The sequence below is a fragment of the Muntiacus reevesi genome, chromosome 6, assembly GCF_963930625.1.
Source record: "Muntiacus reevesi chromosome 6, mMunRee1.1, whole genome shotgun sequence".
In the NCBI taxonomy this organism is placed as follows: domain Eukaryota; kingdom Metazoa; phylum Chordata; class Mammalia; order Artiodactyla; family Cervidae; genus Muntiacus; species Muntiacus reevesi.
Window position 1 is genome coordinate 7215631 of NC_089254.1, and position 20407 is coordinate 7236037.

A 20407-nucleotide genomic window follows, 5' to 3' on the forward strand; every position below is an offset into this window, starting at 1 on the left:
GCTGCAGCACCAGCCTCCTCGGGGCCCAGATACGACCACATCCAGGGACCCAGCATGAGGCCCTGGCAGCAGGGCCTGCCGAGTGGGTCCTGTTTGTAGGAAGTACGTGCTGTGTCCCCTCTGGATTCACTCACCTTCCAGGGTACCTCCATCCCCTCAGGACCCTGGGGAGGATGGACGATGATGGGTAGGTGTGGTCAGAGCAACAGCCAGAGGCCGCCCACTGTCCATCCACATGACTAAAGAAGACACCTCGCCCAGGAGCACTAGCTCCGCATCAGCCCCTTCCTGCCTGAGCACCTGGGATGCAGTCATGAGTCACCACGTGCAGAGCAGGAGCGACAGATGCCCCTAACATGAGGACCAACCCTTTTCTCTCCAGAAGCGTCCAGTCTCCACACTGACTGCAGACACCCAGCATCTCCCGATGCATGGGAGGTGCCACTTCACAAGTAACCTCTCACTCTGCACCACGTGCCCAGTAACACGTGAACACTTAAGACTCTCACCACCTACTTTATCTCACTCTCTGTTAAGCCCCCTTTTAGAGCAGCAGCACCCCCCCCCACCAAAGGAAACCTTCCTCTGAGCACCCACACCCAGCAGATTCCCTCCCTTTGAGCCACAGGCCAGTCACAATTTCAAGAGGCCAAGGAGCAGTCAGAGGAGGAAGAATAGGGGAGAGAAGGGATTACAAGGTTCCATGCAGTTGAGCTTCAAGACTGTTGGGACCCAGAGAACTGCAAAACTCTCACACAGACACGGGTAAAATCCCAGGTACTTGCACCTGATCACCGAGTGAATGTTTCACTGTTGACAGATTCCTCATCCAGACCCAGAAGGAGCCCAGGCTCCCTTCTCAGGTCTGGTTGTCAGTCGGCCCACTGGATGGTTAGTCCGTGTGGCCCTACATTTCCTGTGGAGTGAACCTCAACCTACATTTATAGCAGTTTTTGCCCTTGTCTGTCAGATGCTTCCATTATGGACAGCAGCCCAGTTGGGAGGAAGAGGACAAGTGGCCCGTCTCAGCAGGGGGCTGTCTTGACCTTTATTCCCATTAGAAGCCAGCAATCCCTTCCCACCTGATGGCTCCCGCACCAGAGGAGGTGACCCTCTGGGGGCTAATGCCATTAGTTCCATTAACCAGGGAAGGACCGGCAGAGAAAAACAAGGCAGTGAGCTGTCAGATATTCTCAAACATCCATATCCTAATTACATTTCTACCTTAAACCAAATCCCTCCCCGTTCTCTGCTGACCTTGAAATCAGCACACTCCTAGCCACTCATGGCCAAACCACACCCTGGACCTGGTTGTTTCCAGCATCCACGGCCCCACCAAAGGCTCAATTCCACACATCCTCTTCCACACATCCTTTCTCCAGCCGGTCCCTGACTCTAGCCATCACTCACAAAACCGAACTCTCCTCTCTTCCCCCTCCTCGTTTCCTATGTCCACGGGATCTAACCGCCACAGTGTCACTGCTACCCCCCACAGATCCCAACCACTGCTCACGGGACGGCACCCAGAAAGCCACCCACCTTGTGTTTGCCTCAGTGGTTTGTTCAGTATTTGAAATGCCTGTTTCTCTTTCATCTTGATACTGTCCCAAATCTTTGCTCCATTTTTGCATAAATCTCCTGGGAAGAGTTCGGTTTCTAATCCCTTCCTTCCATCCTTTCTCCCCTGACTCCAGAGAGACCTCACTCCCCATTGTGCTACCGAGATGGCTCTGATCCAGTCAACTAGCGACCTCCTCACACGAAGTCCAGAGGTTATGCTTCAGTCTTCATGTTACTTGACCCTCAACAGCATCTGATGCACCAGACCTGTCCCTCCTCCTTAATGGTCTGGTCCCTCCGCCTTCCTCACTGATCCCTGCTCTTTAATGGACTAGTTTCTCCTCTTTCCCCATTGCTCCTGGCAGGTCCTTCTTCATCCCCCCATCCTCTTCACACGGCAGCATACAGGATTCAAAGCTGTGTCCTTTCCTTGTGTCCACGTCCACACATGCCCTCATGGGTCTCATCACCATCAAACAAGGCAGCCTGCAGCTCAAGCCCTGTGATGCTTGCCAGAATCCTCAGGACTAACGCTAACCTCATCATGACATCTCATTGATTAAGTTCCCCTCTTGACTTCTACCTTCTCCTTCAAATAAAAGGTAAAATGGTAAAGACCTGACTCTGGACAAATGTGCTCTCTAAAGAGTCTACCCCGGATTGCATCAGCTCGACTATAACCGAGATGGCCATTAAGGGAACCAAGTTTTGCCACAGGAGCTGACACTGATCGCCCTGCCTCCAAATCAGGGCTTTCAGCCCTTGCTCCTCTAATTGAGCATGGCTGTCCTAAAACATGATCTCTCCCCGCCTACCTCTGTGCACACCAGCGTCGTTGCCAGGTAACTCGCAGCAAACTGATAACCAGTGAGGTTGCTTTGCCCATATCAGAAGATGAAGCCCTCGGAGCATCCTTAGGAGCTGGTTTGGTCCCAGCCCCCAGCACAGCAGAGTCTGCCGCAGTCCAGGGTAGGCGCAGACTTTGAATGAAAACTGGTGGCCTGGGAATTTTTTTTTAATGTAGGTAGCACGTAACCAGTTTGTCCTTTAGTAATGTGCACTATTTCTCCCTAAGTTCCCACTGTCATCTAGGACAGGCTTGGCTGGTGCAAAGTAGATGTTTCCTGTGTATCTGAGTCCCCAGCATCACTGGCATGGTTGTCATCAGCAGTCCGTCTGAGGATGAAATGTGAATCAGTCCACTTTGGTGGTGAACGGCCTCAGACACCAGTTAACTGCCAGCCATGTGACTATAAATCATTATTTTTACAAAACAAATCTTGCAAACATATTTTAAGGCAGCAATAAGCAGTAACGGGCATAGTTCCTCAGGGGCCCCTTTTCTTCTGAGGCGCATGAGTGACTCACCACCTGTTCTTAGGCCCTGGCCTGGCCCCCCATGGGTCAGGCGTGACTGACGTCCTGCTTCATGAAGTTGGCTTGAGAGTGAGAAGCCTGCACACTGGTCTCACGGTGCGTCCCCCCAAGGGGCAGAGCCCAGCTTGGGCCACAGCCTTCACACACAGCCCTGCCCCACATCTTCTAGATCAGTGGCTCCCCCACAGGACTCAAGCCCCACTGCAGCACTGTCCTTCCCCCTCGGCCCCCAGCCATACTCCCCTCCTGGAGACACTGACTTGTTTCCTGACTGGGGACCTCGGCTCCTCTCCTGCCTCTGGGCTCAGCTTCTGTGAATGAGTGTGAGACTGGAGGAGCTCCGTGACCCCGGCCTGTCCTGCCATCCCAGCCCCTGCATCTTCTCCCCACACACATGTCCTCTGCTCCCCTTGGAATGCATCCTGACCCCAGGCTCTCCCCCCCTCACCCTGGACGCCCATCTGGTCAAGCTGGCCTCCAACAGCCTTCAAACCTGGGCCTCCCCTGCGGCCTCTCCATGTCCCGTCCCCACCCAGGGCTGGTACCCACCCTGGGTCACAGGTACACCTCCAGGCCCCAGGCTGCTTGCCCCCTCCTGTCCACAACCTCAAATCTGCAGGGTGACATCTAGACGCCTCGGCGGGACTGCTCAGGCTCCTTCACCCACTCCTCACGCCCCCACCCCATCCTTTTCACTTTAGGACACCCACAGGCACCCACACTCTGGACACAGACCTCAGCCCCCATGCTGTCTGCTCCCTCCTCGAGGACAGACCAGGTTCTGTATCCTCCCTGGGACACTTTCTGATCCCAGAGCTGGGGTCGTAATTCCATAGTTAGAACCACTTGCTAACACTTTCTTCTCACAGATACAGGCAGCGGCGAGGCTCGGAAGGCATCTCCCTGCACCGCCCACACCCACATGAGACGGAGGGCAGGGAGCAGAGGTGGTGTCACCCGCCTGTGGACTTGCTCACGCAGCTTCTGGTGGGTCCCAGGCAGCACCTTCAAGGAGGCGAAGAGCAGCAGGTGCTCGAGCACTGTGAGGTGGTCGAACAGGATGTCCCGCTGCAGACACACCCCCAGCTCCGCCCTGACCCCAGATGGGTCCTCCTGCAGGCTCCTGCCATTGACAGTGATGGTCCCAGATGTGGGGGGGTAGAGTCCTGTGAGCAGGGATCTGCAGAGAAGACATGTCAGTGGGGGCATGGGAGTCAGATGTGCTGCTGCCCTGACCACACGGAAGCCCCAGGGACGTCCTCATCCCATGGGGCACTCACATCCAGCCTCCCCCGCCAGCGCCTGCTACACAGTGAGACAAAGGCCGGACAGAGCTTGGTGGGACATGGGCTTGTGATTGGTCATGCTCGCCTGGGACGCTCTGTGCCCAGTGACCTCCCTGCTGAGGGTTTTCGATGGTGATGCCAAGGGTCTTCACAGATGAGGGAACAGCCTAAATAGGCAGCTTAACCACTCAAGTCCTCATCATTAGGTGTGAGCTGAGCAGCAGCACATACCTCCCACCTTCCCCCACAGCCCTGGAGCCAGGCTTCCTGCTTCTATGCCTGAGCCACCCCCCTGCCAACGTCAAATCCGTGACAAGCCCGGAGCTCATCTCCAAAACTCCTGTCTGCTGGCCCACAGGACACCTGAAGACTGCCATCTCCTAGTTCAGGTTATTTATTATTCATGCTTTACACTATGTTTTTTTCCTAAAAAGTCAGACATATACCTACCACAGCAAACCACACCTAACTACTTACAGAAAGAACTTAAAATGTATATCCACACAAAAGATCTACGTGAATGTCCATCATCACCAAAACCGGGACACAGCCTCAACTGCACCAACAGATGAAAAGATAAACTGCAGTGTTTCCATGGCATGGACTTCTCAGGACCTGACAGCTGAGCACCACAGGTGGGTCTCCAAGCATCATGCCAACAGGAGCCTCGGTACGACTCCATTATGGGAAATGCTAGAAAATGCTAACTGTACCACAGCGACAAACACAGGACTGTGGTCGCTCAGGGGCCAGGACTGTGGTCGCTGGCCAGGGGCCAGCGGGGGTGAGGGTCACATGTCAGTGTCCTGTTTCTCCCCCGGCCTTTGTGCAGCTTTAGCCAAGCCCATCAGCTCATCAGATGCCACCTGGACACATACTGTTTCCCGGGAATAAACTGCACTTCAGTAACCTTGATTGACAACTGTTTGCTACATGGTTTTCAGACCCTGCCGGGGAATACAATGAAACAGAGTATACACATCTCAGTGTACCTCAGAGCTTCTCATTTCAGACCAGCCCGGAAGCAGCCTCTCAGCCTCTCCTCCGAGAAGTGCCAGGAAGAGACATCCCTGGGAGGACTCACAACTAATTTCCAACAATCACTAAAAGTGCTGCAGCCAGTGACCCTCGAAACATCCAAAAATTCCTAATTTAATTCTCTTCATTGTGCAAAACACAGACTCCAGGTTTTCCTGCAGGAAACATGCATTAGTAAAAGCATGTGTGGAGGCTGCTTTCGGCGTCATTAGTGCAACGTTTCCCGATCTGAAAACACTAAAAACATCCTTCGTGAAATCTTCAGTTCTTTTTCGGCATCCAAGAAAAGAAAAGAGATGTTTCTTTTCAATTTATTGTCAGTAAGAGATTGCTGAAGCTTTTTGAATGTTATTTTTCTACTTTTGTTAAGAATCTTGAAGCAAATAGTCCCTTTCCTTGCGTTAACTAAGCATACTTTATTTAGCCCTACTAATAAAGAACAAAAAGAAAGTCACTTGTTCAAAACAGAAATTCCATAATTTGGGTGGTTTGGCCTTAAAAATGCCCCATTTCCACAGCCAACTTGGGGCTGTTTTGTGGCCTGTGAGTGTTTCAGCTCATTCTTTCTCTGGGATCACATGATTCGATTCTTTAAACAAATCTGGAACTACTGGATCCCATATCAAAAATAAAGGCTTCACAAAAACACAACCACATAAAAAGCAGAACATTAAAAAGAAAAAGACTGAAGCGTTAAAAAATTTGCAAACATCATTAAAATTTCATCTTCCTCTAGGTATGTAAGCAGAATTAAACTTAGCCAGAGGGGGGAAAAGAATGTCATAAGACTTTCAAAGGCCAAAGTAAACCCATGAATATTTTGCAGGCAATAAAAAAAGAATTATATTTATTTTAAAATATCCCCACGCCCACCTGAGTCTGCTCAGACCTGCAACAGCTCTAGCGAGAGGGCTGTCTTTCTGATGTGTCTGTAAACTCTATACTGAGATGGTTGGATAGCATCTCCAACTCAGTGGACATGAATATGAGTAAACTTCAGAAGACAGTAAAAACAGAAGCTGGTGTGCTACAGTCCATGGGGTCACAATGAGTCAGACAGGACTTAGCAACAGAACAACAAGCGAAACTAAACAGAAATAAACAAACAGAAAAGGGATCTAGCCCCTGTCTCACAGGGAAACACATCTCTAAGATGCACATCTTAAAACACATCTCTAAAGCCTTGGAGGGAAGGCAGGAGAAAGGGGAGTGGGACGCACATGACAGTGGTCTTCCCAGCACCGTTGGTCCCCAGCAGGGCAGTGATCTGGTCCCTGTGGAAGGTCAGGGTCAGGTCCCAGACCCCCGCCTTGTGGCGATCATGCTCCTTGGTCACAGACAGCAGGACAACGCCGGGGGAGCCTCCTTCCAGCTCTCCTTCCCCATTTTGCAGGGATGAGCCTGTGAGGAAAATGCAGTCCACGCTGAGAAGATTTCAAGTCTCCAAGACAATGTTCACCGGTAATAAACCAGCGGCTACCTCAGGCTTGAATTCTAGCTTTGTGAAATTTATGAAGCAATTCCAAAATCTTTCTCTACCTAAGTCAAGAGGCACATCATATGATAGCTAAACTTAAATGAGAGCAGTGACTGTGAGCTTTTGCACCCTTACCTTATACATTTTGCAAGAAAATAAAAATAAACACACACATGTGTTTGTATATACATATACACAGAAGACCGAAATCAGATTAGTTACACATGACTGAGAGTCTCCAGAGGTGACCGTTAATAGGTGGTGCTGATCCAAATCTTCTGTAAGATTTGTATTTCTGACTTGTATAGTCAGAAAATTACAGTATTGACTTATAGTATAAAATTATCATGGTGAGAACCTGTTTTATCCACAGATTTTTTCTCCCAAAAGTTGTGCTCTGTGAATGAGCCCCAGGCCAGGGCAGGTGCCCACCAAGGCTCCTGGGAAGCAGGTCCACATTTGTAGGGACAGTGACAGTTTCTCTGTCATGGAGCTTGGAATAAACTAGCACCTGTGAAGCACTGAACATTCTAGGGCATATTACCCCTCAGTAGCTGTCCACCTTTGCTTTCATTATTTACACAAATTCACGTTAGTAATGAAGTTCCAGTTAGCTGAGTTACAACAGAGGCACAGAGGGTGCTGTGGACAGTGACACTAACACACGGGATGGAAAGGAGGCCTCTGGGCAGCCACGCAGTCACAGTTACAAAGGCTTCAGCTGGAGAGGAAAACCCAGCCAAAGCTGACTGGAAGAAGAAACACACCTCCAACGCGCCCTTTACCCACCGTGACCATCCAGGTTCTCACTAGAGGAGAACAGGGTAGAACTGGCCGGGCTCTGCCTTTTCACCACTAGCCCACACAAGTCCTTCCAGTAGGATGCGGTGAAGGGGAAATACCACGGTTTCCTTAAACCAAAAGTTCCTAAAAAATAAGATGAGTTGAAATCAATGTGCTTGTTTTTCTACTTAGAAGAAGATTCTGTAGTGGAATATCTTAGCTAAATTATGATAAAAACTTACCCCATCTTATCATGTTCGATCCACATCCCATACATGGACCAGTGGCCACAGGGCACAGAGCATCAGCCCCCAGCCTCCCTCGGCCTGGCCAGGGCCCCCTGTGATGTCCTCACACCCCCTCCCACAAAAAGTCATCTGAGCGGGTATTAGAAGACTAAGCTGAGCCCCGAAAAATTGATGCTTTTGAACTGTGGTGCTGGAGAAGACTCTTGAGAGTCCCTTGGACTGCAAGGAGATCCAACCAGTCCATCCTGAAGGAGATCAGTCCTGGGTGTTCATTTGAAGGACTGATGCTGAAGCTGAAACTCCAATACTTTGGCTACCTCATGTGAAGAGTTGACTCATTGGAAAAGACCCTGATGCTGGGACGGATTGGGGGCAGGAGGAGAAGGGGACGACAGAGGATGAGATGGCTGGAGGGCATCACCGACTCGATGGGCATGAGTTTGAGTAAACTCCGGGAGGTGGTGATGGACAGGGAGGCCTGGCATGCTGCGATTCATGGGGTCACAAAGAGTTGGACATGGCTGAGTGACTCAACTGAACTGAACTGAACATTAACCCTTCCCCCTCCTGTTTAGCTGTCACTCTTCCAGTATGTCTTTGCCATCTGCATGGATTACTAGACATGATTAAAAGCTGAAGGAATTAATCAATTAAAACCCTACAGAGAAGGATAATTTAGAGTGCTAACATTTCTATGTTAGACATACAGCCATTCTTCAAATGGATTCTCCAAATTCATTTCGTCCACTTAACAGTGACAGCCCCATTGTATGTCAAAATGAAAGGGGATTTAATTATTAATGCTTCTCCATTTTCTTTCAACATAGTCAGACTAGCTTAAGTTTGATTGTGGTCTAAACTCCGCAAGTGATTGAGGAGATAAAGACCTCCACTCAGACTGCTTCATGTTTTAGCTCTCTGACCACAGAGCACAGAAGAGACACAGTCCCTCACACACTCCACACAAAAGATTCAAAGAGGTGACTGCAAAGAAGAGCATCGGGTCCCTTGTCTTTTGATGTGAAGGGAGATGATGGTGTTTGGCCCGGTGTTTACCACCTGTCATGGATTGCTGGAGTCTTAGCCTTGGTACCTTGGAATGTGACTGTATTTGGAGGAAGAATCTTTAAAGAGGCGATTAAGATATAACGAGGTCATGGGGGTGGGCTCTGACCCAACAGAACTAGTGTTCTTATAAGGGATCAGGACTCAGACACCCACAAAAGGACAGCCATGTGAGGACACAGGAGGGAAGAGAGAAAGAAGAGATGGTTGTCTGGAGCCCAGAGCTGTCAGAGTATAAACACCTCCTCTTTAAGTCGCAGTCTGTGTACTCTGTAAAGGCACACCAGGCTGAACAGAGCACATGGAATATTCCCCAAGACCTCACATGCTAACGACCGTGCCTCATGGGGAAGAGGAGCAGCAGAAGGTACTTAGGGCACATCACAGCCTGCACTGCGCTTGCGCGCTGTTCCAGGCACTGTCCAGGGTCCTGAAAACACTGTCCATGGGCGCAGGGCCGTAACCTCTCCTCCCCACGCGGAGGGGAGGCAGCAAGGCGGTCTGGGACAAGAGGCTGCAGAAGCCACACAGTGAGCTGCCGGGCAGCCTCTGGGAGCACCTGTCCATCAGCCCCTTCAAACCAGCAGAGTACCTGCCTTGGCTCCTGGACCCACTGTCTTCAACCCCCTGGTGGGGGCCTTGGGCACTCGCATGAATGACAAGTCCGTGGACATAAAAGAGAGTGAGCAACAAACCTATCAGGAAAACTAGTCTGCGATGCCAGCAGCTGCCTTCTCTCCCTCTGGCCCGTTCGAGCAGCAGTAGTTTCCTGCTGGAACCTGGCCTGGGTGGCCAAGCTCAGCAGCAGCCGCAGCCAGCAGAGGGGGCGCCTTCTGATCCCAGGCGGGATCAGAGGCGGGGATGAGGCACAGGCTATGAGTTAGCAGAGGTATGGTGGGGAGGCCCCTGGAGGCCTGGACGGGCATTGGGAGGAAGCTGAGAGGGCCAGGTGGGGTGCCTGAGGCCTGAGCCAGGGTCACGGCTGCAGGGATGGGAAGGACGGGGCAGAATGGGAGAGGCCATTCAGAGTTAGAAAAACAAATTAGAAGTAAATTGAATATTAATGGCTGATTTGCTAATTAAACCACCCTCGCTCTGCTCTGTCTGGACTTTTAAATCCTCCTAATTAACCTATTAATCTAAGCAGACAGGGAGGGGCCAAGGCTCAGGCATCACAGAGGCCAATCAGCTCTCCCCTGCCCTTGGCTCTTGCTCCTAAAGTCACACCTGATTCTTGGGCGCCCTACTCAGGTCACCAAGTATAATGGGAGCATTAATAGAAGCAAAGGTCCTCAGTCCATCTAGAGTCTGCTCCTTGAGGGTGTAAACCGGGAGCCTGCACAGACCAGGAAGCTAATGAGCGTGTCCTCTAAACCGACAGCCGTGCAGGAAGAAGCCAGGGATACGAGATAGGTGGGGCCAAACCCAATCCAGCTGGAGATACATAAAGAAGAGTTCATGAAACGAACTCCCAAGGAGGACCAGATGCCTGCTCATGCGCTGAGTGGAGCTTGGGGGCCCTGAAGTGGACACAGAACCCTGCTGGCAGCAGTGGCCTGTGACTGGGTCATCTGTGACTCGGGGTCTGCAGGGCATCCCCTCAGACACCGAGCCTGGGAAACACCAGGCTGTTTCCATACCATCGCTTCATCAAAATAAAACAAGAAAATACAGAGAAAGCACTTGTGTGGGGGTGCACACATGTGTGTGTGAGACAGAAAGTGGCCACCCACCCCCCAAGCCGGGAAGACTGTCACACAGTGACTGTCCTGATCCCCAAGCGCCTCAGTGGCACGTCCCTGGTGGTTCATTGATAAAGAATCCTCCTGCAATGCAGGAGATGCAGGTTCAATCCCTGGGTCAGGACGATCCCCTGGAGGAGGAAATGGCAAGCCACTCCAGTATGGCAAGAGCTGGAGAATCCCATGGACAGAGGAGCCTGGTGGGCTACAGTCCACGGAGTCACAAAGAGTCAGAAACAACTGAAGTATCCCATGGACAGAGAAGCCTGGTGGGCTACAGTCCACGGAGTCACAAAGAGTCAGAAACAACTGAAGTATCCCATGGACAGAGGAGCCTGGTGGGCTACAGTCCATGGGGTCACAGAGTCGGAAACAACTGAAGTATCCCATGGACAGAGGAGCCTGGTGGGCTACAGTCCATGGGGTCACAGAGTCAGAAACAACTGAAGTACCCCATGGACAGAGGAGCCTGGTGGGCTACAGTCCACGGGGTCACAGAGTCGGAAACAACTGAAGTATCCCATGGACAGAGGAGCCTGGTGGGCTACAGTCCATGGGGTCACAGAGTCAGAAACAAATGAAGTACCCCATGGACAGAGGAGCCTGGTGGGCTACAGTCCACAGGGTCACAAAGAGTTGGAAACAACTGAAGTACCCCATAGACAGAGGAGCCTGGTGGGCTACAGTCCACGGGGTCACAGAGTCGGAAACAACTGAAGTACCCCATAGACAGAGGAGCCTGGTGGGCTACAGTCCACAGGGTCACAAAGAGTTGGAAACAAGTGAAGTACCCCATGGACAGAGGAGCCTGGTGGGCTACAGTCCATGGGGTCACAGAGTCGGAAACAACTGAAGTACCCCATGGACAGAGGAGCCTGGTGGGCTACAGTCCACGGGGTCACAGAGTCGGAAACAACTGAAGTATCCCATGGACAGAGGAGCCTGGTGGGCTACAGTCCACAGGGTCACAAAGAGTTGGAAACAACTGAAGTACCCCATGGACAGAGGAGCCTGGTGGGCTACAGTCCACGGGGTCACAAGGAGTCAGACACGACTGAAGTCCTGAGCACCAAGTGCCTGGGAGCCCTCCAGGGAGTCCTGGATGTGTGGGAAGGGGTTCTTTGGGTTGGCACAGTGAACGGGTGTTCTTAAACATGGGCTTCATTATTATTCAGGCACAGTGAGGCCAGCAGAGTCTGGTCAACCCCATTCTCAAGAGGAGGGACAAGCCACACCGGCAGGGCCTCCTACGGAAGCACCAGAGCGGGGCAGGAAGCAGAGGAAGCCAGGGGACTCGTGGGCAATAGTTTGTACTGTGGCTTCCCGGGAAGGAATGAGTGAGTGGGCTTAGGACCAGGCGATCTGGGTAGTGCCCGTGGGCCCTGGGCACAGGGCTCCCCCTGACTGTTCCTGGCCTTGGGTGCCAAGGGCAGGGGACAGTGGCCAGAGGGTGGAAACATGTAGCAGAGGCTGGGGTATGGCCCAGATCTCCTGTGTTAGTGTGAAAGGCATGCTCATGGGCAGAGCCTTCACCGTCTCCAGGGACTCATCTGCGGGGTAGAAAGGGCCCCAGCCCCTGCAGTCCCTCCAGGGTCAGGAAAGCCCCAGCACATCACATTAGCAGGAATTTATATTTATTTTAGAAATAAAAAGGCCTGATGAACGGATCAATGAGCAGGGACTACACAAGTCCCCTCCAGTGGGCAGGCACCTAGACGGCAGGTATTCTACAGAGGGAAGACCTGTCCCTGAGCTGCGTGCTGTGAGACCACCACACACACTCACACAGGGGACAAGCCCTTGTTCCTGGGAGTGCAGGACACACAAAGCCAGAGTTTCCGTGCAGTTTCATCACACACTGAATTCTCCGGGAATGCAACCGCCTTAACGCCCAGTGAACAATGATCGGATGGGGAAGTTGTGCATCATTGCAGGAAACCCCATCATGAGTGTGACAACAACTTGCGGCCGGTCTGCAGAGCAGCACGACTGTGGCCACAGCTTAGCACAGGACCCAGAGACACAGACAAGAGAGCCGAGAGGCTTCTCACACACTCAGAACCAAAGTGCTTATGGCAGCAGTTTTATGAGTGCACTAAATCTCACCCATAAGGGTTTTCTGGAAACTGTTTTGCATTATTATCATTATATGTGTGTATATAAGCATTATAGTACAATAATAAGAAATCCATTGTGTAAAACTACACATTAAAATGATTCATATGGAAGCTTCCTATTAGATTTCAATCTCAGTCTGACGCTGTTCTCAGGTATTCACCCCGTCTTCTCCTCAAACTCTCTTTATTACTGTTCTTTTATCCCACCCACCCTCCATTTCCTGTCACTGGCAACAGAATATGATACCTAAAATCTAAAAACCTGGAGTCTGAATGGAGGCTCTGACACAGGGTGAAATTATAAGACAGATGTATCTGCTGCTTCATCATTACCAGTCCTGTTAAATGACCTAGGGAATTATCTGATCATACACCGTTAAATAAGACCAGATCATTTACCAAAATAGCATTCTTTCATCCACTCCATTTGTGTCGAATTTTTCCTTTCACATTTTTCCTATTTTAATTAATGTTATTTCCATATTTTTTATCATATACAAACAAGTCTTATCTGGTATTCCTTACCTTAATATTAGCTTTATTTTAGTCTCTATCTTTATCTCCTCTCATATATTTCTTCTACTTTTAGTACCAATGCTTTCTGATCATTTCCCTTCCCTTAAATAAAAATTTATACCAAGCATCTGAGTATCTACCTCATTTTGTGTTTTAATAAACTCTTGGTTGACCATTGAGAATTCATATATTATTTCATTATGAATTGCTTTCTGTTTTATATTACAGTTAAGACATTACACTAATTTTTTAAATCACCTGCAAGAATCACATATGTATGCAGGTAGGCTTTATTATCTGTGTCTTTCATCTTATGAGAGTCAACGGTGTGTTACAAAATATTTGTCTTAAAAGGAGAGTGCTGAACAACACTGGAAGTGTCACTTGTCACTCATTTGAAACCATTTGTCACCATGGACTTGATGCCCTTTAGAAATCCTTCTAGTTCTATCATTATTGTATCCTGTTTAAGTAGAGAGGCTTTGAAAATTATGGAACAATAAAATTTATTCACTTCCCCGCCTGCCAAAAAAAGTGTGCTGAGTCAGAGACTGCCTAGAAACTGTAATCAGTACTGATGGATCTGAGAGTCCACTGATATTTTCTAGCAATTTCATTTTTTGTTATTATTGGCAGATTTCATCAAAGTTGAAAATACTGTGTTATTTAAGGGTACATAAATTACCAATTACAGTTGTCTTTTAACTTCTGAAATGAAGAATCAAGGAATTTCATGATTTAAAAAAAGGAAAAATATTTATTGTCATCTCTGGTAAACTCTGTGTCTTTTTATTTTTATATCATGTTACAAAGATCTTGGAGTTTTGATATTTTATTTTGAAACAGACTTTGGTCTTCTTCCTAACTAGCCGGTAGTTCAGCCACAAAGAGAAGTACAAAAACCCACTCAAATTCTCTACACAAAATGCAGAGAGGAGTATTCCTCATGCAAAGGTTGCTTCCAGGTTCTCTGCCTTCACTCCCCTTTGTGAGGAGTAGAGTCTGACCTGGAGGGAATCCCACGCATATCCAGGTTACAGACCCCATAAGACCTGCAGGCAGAGTGGAGGTGTCCCCTGTGTGGGGTAGCATGGGGGTCTGATTTGGGGGTGAGGTTCTGCCCTGGTTAGGGATGGGAGGACAGAGTTGATTTGGCGCTCACACTACTGGCGGAAGTTAAGGGGCAGAAATGCACCAGGAGAGGAGCGGGCAGCAGGTCTGGCACCTGGATACAGTGCGCTGTTGCTGCAGACACAGCAGAGGAGCCGGGAGACACATGGGCCTTAGAGGAGCAGCAAGAGAGGAGCCAGAGGAATGGGCTCCCCAACCCAGAGTGGCCCTCATGACCGTGCTCTTTCCAAAAGATAAGCAACTGGGCTTTTAGGTCTCCTGGTCACTTAAGGAAAATGACTTTTCCTTCCCCTCTGAGCCCCAAGTTGACCTTATTTACCTTTTAGAAAAAAATCAAATACTCTCTAAAAATCACTAGCTTAGCTGATCTGCTGACTCACACAAGAAGGGATGACTCAGCAGTTCCTCCCTCCTGAGAAATTCCTGCCATCTCTCAGCCTTTCTGAGCAGACTTCCCCTCCTCCAGGAGTCCACTCATGCTTCCTTTTCTTCCCCTTAAACATGCTTTAAAAAGTGGGATTTCTGAGCACCAAACACCTCCCTCAAGGGTTCAGTTTCTTCTTTCAACTACTATAAAGTATATATCACGAAAAGTACCATCTGAACCAAGTTTAAGCAAACAGTTCAGGAATGTGAAGGCCATCACACTGTTGTGCAGCCACCTCCAAAGCTACCTTCATCCTGTACTATCCAAACTCCCACCTCCTGCCCCCCACCCCTAGTGAGCCCCGTTCTACCTTCTATTAATATCTGATGGCCTGGCAGGTGTGTCACTCAGCAATCTCCAGAGCAACAGGATCCAGTAGAGGGGTGTGTATGTGTGTGTGTGAGTGAGTGTCTCTCTGTGTACAGACAGACAGATAGAAAGAAGTTTACCATGAGAGCTTGGGTCACGCAATCATGAAGGCTGAGAAGTCCCACAACCTGCTCTCTGCAAGCTGGAGGCCCAGGACAGTGACTTGTGCAGTTCTAGTTCAAACCCAAAGACCTGAGAACTGGGGGTGGGGAACGCTGCTAGTCCAAGTCTAGGTCTGAGTCTGAAGGCCCACGAAGCAGGCACACCGTGTCCAATCACAGGGGAAGATCCTGTGTCTTTCTGTTCTATCCAGAGCCAAGGCAAACCCAGCGGATCTCATCACCCATGACACGGCACATCATCGTCTTTCTAGGGACACTGCCTCCTGCCTGCTCACAGGACATCCACGATGCACTCATAGCTCTGTTCGTCTGGGGCTCCTGGGGGCTCACACAGCAAGGAGTCTGCCTGCAGTGCAGGAGACCCGGGTTCGATCCCTGGGTTGGGAAGATCCCCTGGAGAAGGGAGTGGCAACCCACCCCAGTATTCTTGCCTGGAGAATTCCATGGACAGAGGAGCCTGGGAGGCGACATTGCATGGGGTCGCAGAGTTGGACAGGACTAACACTTTCACTTTTTTTCCCTGTTATTTTTGTTCCTTCCAGGAGAAACAGAACCAAGTCACTCACACTTTTTAAAAGAAGAATAGGAAGAAATAGTTTTTCATCACCAAAACCACTGAACTAAATTCTTTCAGCCACATTCCCAAAACATGTCTCTCTCCTTTCTATGTTGCCTTTCACACCACCACCTCTCCAAAAATGTTTGCTTTCTTTTCCTCTTATTAAATTATTTAGCATGTTGAGAAAACAAAAAAGAAAATATAGTCAGTTTTTACAATTTATCTTCTGCATTAATTACTGTAATTTTTATCATACAGAAGAAAAACTGTCTCCTATGTATTTGCAAATTTATGCTTCTGTATGCTCATTAAAGTTTTTTATAAATTCGCTAAATATAGACTTTACTTTCTAACAAATGGTTCAAGTTATTTGCAATGATATCCACTGAGATATATGTTTTTAAAATTTGACTCGAGAATTTCAATTTCCATATTCTCATTAAATAGCTTTTATAACTTTGAAAAGCGTAATTTTCATTTGGATTTTTGAAATACTAATTAAAATTCTTATAATAGAAACTGGTGATTTTTTTTTGCTTTTTGTGTTTTTTTAACTTTTTACTTTATATTGGAGTATAACTGATAAACAACATTTTGATAGTTTCAGATGGACAGCAAAGAAACTCAACCACAGACAGATACGTATCCCTTCTCCTACAAGTTCCCCTACCATCCAGGCTGCCACAGAACATTGAGCAGAGTTCCCTGTGCTACACAGTAGGTCCTTGTTGGTTATCCATTTTGAATATAGCAGTGTGCACATGTCCATCCCAAGCTCCGTAACTATCCCTTCCAACAAACCATTTTTCCTGCCCCAGCAACCATAAGTTCATTATTATGGTTCATTCTGTGAGTCAGAAACTAGAGATTTTCTTCATTTATGTCCTTGGCATTATGGTGCAAAAGGCCTTCCCTCTCTTTAAAACCATACTTTTCCTATTTGTTCATTATTTTAATGATATCACTTTTGATGAATTTATGAATGAGTAATATTTTTTCTCCCTAGTGGAATTGACTGAATTATATATCCTTTCTCTTCCATTAAAAATGCCAACTTTGATTCAAGGTCAGCATCAAGGGGCATAAGATGCCCTCTTCATCTCCCTGCTTCAATCTACAACTAGTAAAACATCCATGACTCAGCAAAGGTTCCTCTGCCCACCACACCAGGACCCCAGAGAGACCCCCACACCTGTGTGTCTGAAGGTGGGTGGACTGGAACATAGAGAGGAGGCAGGATTAGCAGAGCAGCGGAGGTGGGGCTGCACTCCCCAACTGGGGACGCGCCATGAGGTCAGGTTACCAAAACCCACGGTGACATGGCATCAGAGACAAGATGACACTTACCCAGACACTGACCCCAAAGTCACGTGAGTCAGTGCCGTGACTGACATGCTGCTGTCGCTGTCCATTCCCTCAGTCACGCCGGCCCTGCGACCCCACGGACTGCAGCACACCGGGCTCCTGGGTCCTGCACAGCCCCTCCCCACTGGGGCCGCAGCAGCAGATGCTGAAGCCCCAGGCAGAGAACCACAGCAGCAGGGGTGTGGTGCCCAGGACCCCGACTTCCAGCACAGAGGTGCCCACAGCCACGGGGAGGAGGCCGACAACCCCAGCCCCTCCAGCGGCCCCACGCCCTGCCTGAGGCAACAGCACGCACAGAGCAACTGGGCAACCCCAGAAGCAGGGAGACGCCAGCCACCCAGCTCATTCCCGCTCCAACTCTCACTACTAGGACGCAGTGACCCGACCCAGGCGACCCCCATCGTGGGGGTGGGGGCGCACTCCATCCCAATGCCCCCTCAGCAGCAATGCCCGTGGCAGCAGGGACCCAGGACCCCAGAGACACACGGAGCGACGACAAGCGGTGGGGGGGTGGAAACGCTGAGTCTCAACTGCAGCCAGAGGCCACTCAGGGAAGAGACCCCAAAAACTTGAGTTACAGCGCCACCTACTGGAAAACCAGGGGGAAAAGGCCTCTAGTCATCAACCTGCCGAACTCAGAATCAAAGTAAAAAAAGCTTTACTGAAATGAGAAAGGTGTTTACTACTTCAAATGTACCAGCAGAAGAGAAATTCATCCAGCTTCACACACACAAAAAGAAAAAACATGATAGCATGGTATCGAAGAGACAAAAATGACAATTCTTCAGAAATCAAACTTAACGAATTTAGTAATCTGATTTGTTGTTGTTGCTATTCAATCCCTCAGTCGTGTCTGTAACTCTTTACGACCCCATGGACTATATATACAGCACACCAGGCTCCTCTGCCCTTCACTATCTCCTGGGGTTTGTATAGTGAGTCAGCAATAATATCTAATCATCTCATTGTCGGTTAACCCTTCTTCTTTTGCCTTCAATCTTTCCCAAAATCAGGGTCTTTTCCAATGAGTCAGCTCTTCGCATCAGGTGGCCAAAGTGTTGGATCTTCACCTTCAGCATGGGTCCTCCCAGTGAATATCCAGGACTGATTTCCTTTAGGATTGACTGGACTCTCAAGTCTTCTCATTCAAAACATCAATTCTTCGGCGATCAACTTTCTTCATGTTCCAACTCTCACATCCATACACGACTACTGGAAAAACCACATGGGCCTTTGTTGGCAAAGTGACGTCTCTGCTTTTTAATCACTGTCTAGGTTTGTCACTGCTTTCCTTCCAGGGAGCAAGCATCTTTTAATATTATGGCTGCAGTCACCGTCCGCAGTGACTTTGGAGCCCAAGAAAATAAAGTCTGTCACTGGTTCCACTTTTTCCCCTTCTATTTGCCATGAAGTGATGGGACTGGATGTCATGATCTTAGTTTTTTAATGGTGAGTTCCAAGCCAGCTTGAATCACCTTTCAGGAAGCACAGCCTTGTGGTGAAGAGGCTTACATAACTCAACGAATCTATGAGCCATGCCATGCAGGGCCACCTAAGACAGACAAATCACAGTGAAGAGTTCTGACAAAACATGGTCCACTGGAGGAGGAAATGACAACCAACTCCAGTATTCCTGCCTGGAGAACCCCATGATCAGTATGAAAAGAAAAAAGATATGACACAAGAAAGATGAGCACCCCTCCCCGCCCCAGGTCAGAAGGTGTCCAATATGCTGCTGGGGAAGAGAAAAGGGCAATTACTAATAGCTCCAGAAAGAATGAAGTGGCTGGGCCAAAGAGGAAATGACAGATGTGGATGTATCTGATCTAACTGATAGAGAATTCAAAATAGCTGTCAAGAAGAAAATTAATGAGCTTTAAGAAAACTCAGAAAGGCAGTTCAACGAGCTTAGGAATAAAATTTAACGAATAGAAGTAATACTTTGCCAAAGAGACTGAAACTCTAAAAAAGAACCAAACAGAAATTGTGGAGTAAGAAATTCAATCAATATGATGAAGCAGGAAGCACTGAAAACAAAGCAGAGCACATGGAAGTGAGAATACTGAGCCCAAAGATGAAAGTCTGGGAGTGATTCAGGTAGGAGAGGAGAGAAACCATGATTTCTAAAAAATTAAAAAATGCTAGAAGAACTATCCAGTTCCACCAGGAAAGGCACGTGAGGGTAATGTGTAACCCAGAAAGATGAGAGAGAGAGGAGGGAACAGAGTGTTTAGTTAAGGAAACAGTGACTGAGAATGTCCCAAACCCAGGGAAGGGCCTGGGTACATGAGTCTATAAAGCTACAGTAATTACCTCAGCACAAAAACACCTTATCACAGTATATGAACGCTGTCAAAAATGACAAAGAAAGAATTTTAAAAGCAGCCAGGGTTCTAAAAAAGGCAGTAACATGCAAAGGAATCCCCATTAGGCTATTAGCAGATCTCTCATCAGAAACTACAAGCAAGAAGAGAGCAGAATATCCGAGTCAAAGATTAAAAGATGAAAACAAACTCTCAGCCAAGGATACTCTGTCCAGCAAAGTTATCCTTCAGATACAAAAGAGAAATAAAATCTTCCCAGACAAACTATGAGAGCTCATCAGCACTAGACCTGCCTTGCAAGAGAAGTTGAAAGCAGCATTTCTATCTGAATCAAAAAGGCAAAAGTACACAAAACTTTGAGTAAGGTAGACAATAAGCAGACAGAATCAGAGGAGTGAAACTCTGGGAATTCCCTGGCGGTCCAGTGGTTAAGACTCAGAGCTCCCAATGTAGAGGGCTCAGATTTGATCCCTGGTTGGTTAGGGAACTAACATCCCATGTGCCACGCAGTGCACAGTTAAAAAAAAAGAAAAAAAGAAAGAAAAGTGAAATTGTGTAAGAACAGATTGTTAAAATATTATAGAATAAAAGTTTTTTAAATGCAGTAAAAATAGCTAATTTGGTCACAAACTCACAACATAATGAGGGATAATTTGAGAAGACAAAACATAAATGGGAAAGAGGGAAGGATAGAGCCCATACAAGCAAATGAAGTTAAGATGAAAAATATCATCATTAAAAGGACTATATTATCTATGATGTATTTTACACAAAATTTATAGTAACACAAAACATACATCTAAAAGAGGTACATAAAACATAAAAAGGAGGAAACTGAGGAAACATCATAGGAAATTACCTAGCTCAAATGGCAGACAGCAACACATGGAAAAGACATAAC

At 48.2% G+C, this 20407-nt stretch overlaps 1 protein-coding gene across 1 annotated transcript in view; it reads right to left on the reverse strand.

Annotated features, from left to right (window-relative positions):
• The window catches only part of ABCA13 (ATP binding cassette subfamily A member 13), a 366717-nt gene that overhangs the window by 197633 nt on the left and 148677 nt on the right, over positions 1-20407 (reverse strand). The window contains exons 36-38 of the mRNA XM_065938900.1: positions 7528-7665; positions 6482-6662; positions 3899-4117 (exon numbers count right to left, since the gene is read on the reverse strand). Of these exons, the coding sequence (XP_065794972.1) occupies positions 3899-4117; positions 6482-6662; positions 7528-7665 (538 nt within the window). The remainder of the gene's footprint in view (positions 1-3898; positions 4118-6481; positions 6663-7527; positions 7666-20407) is intronic.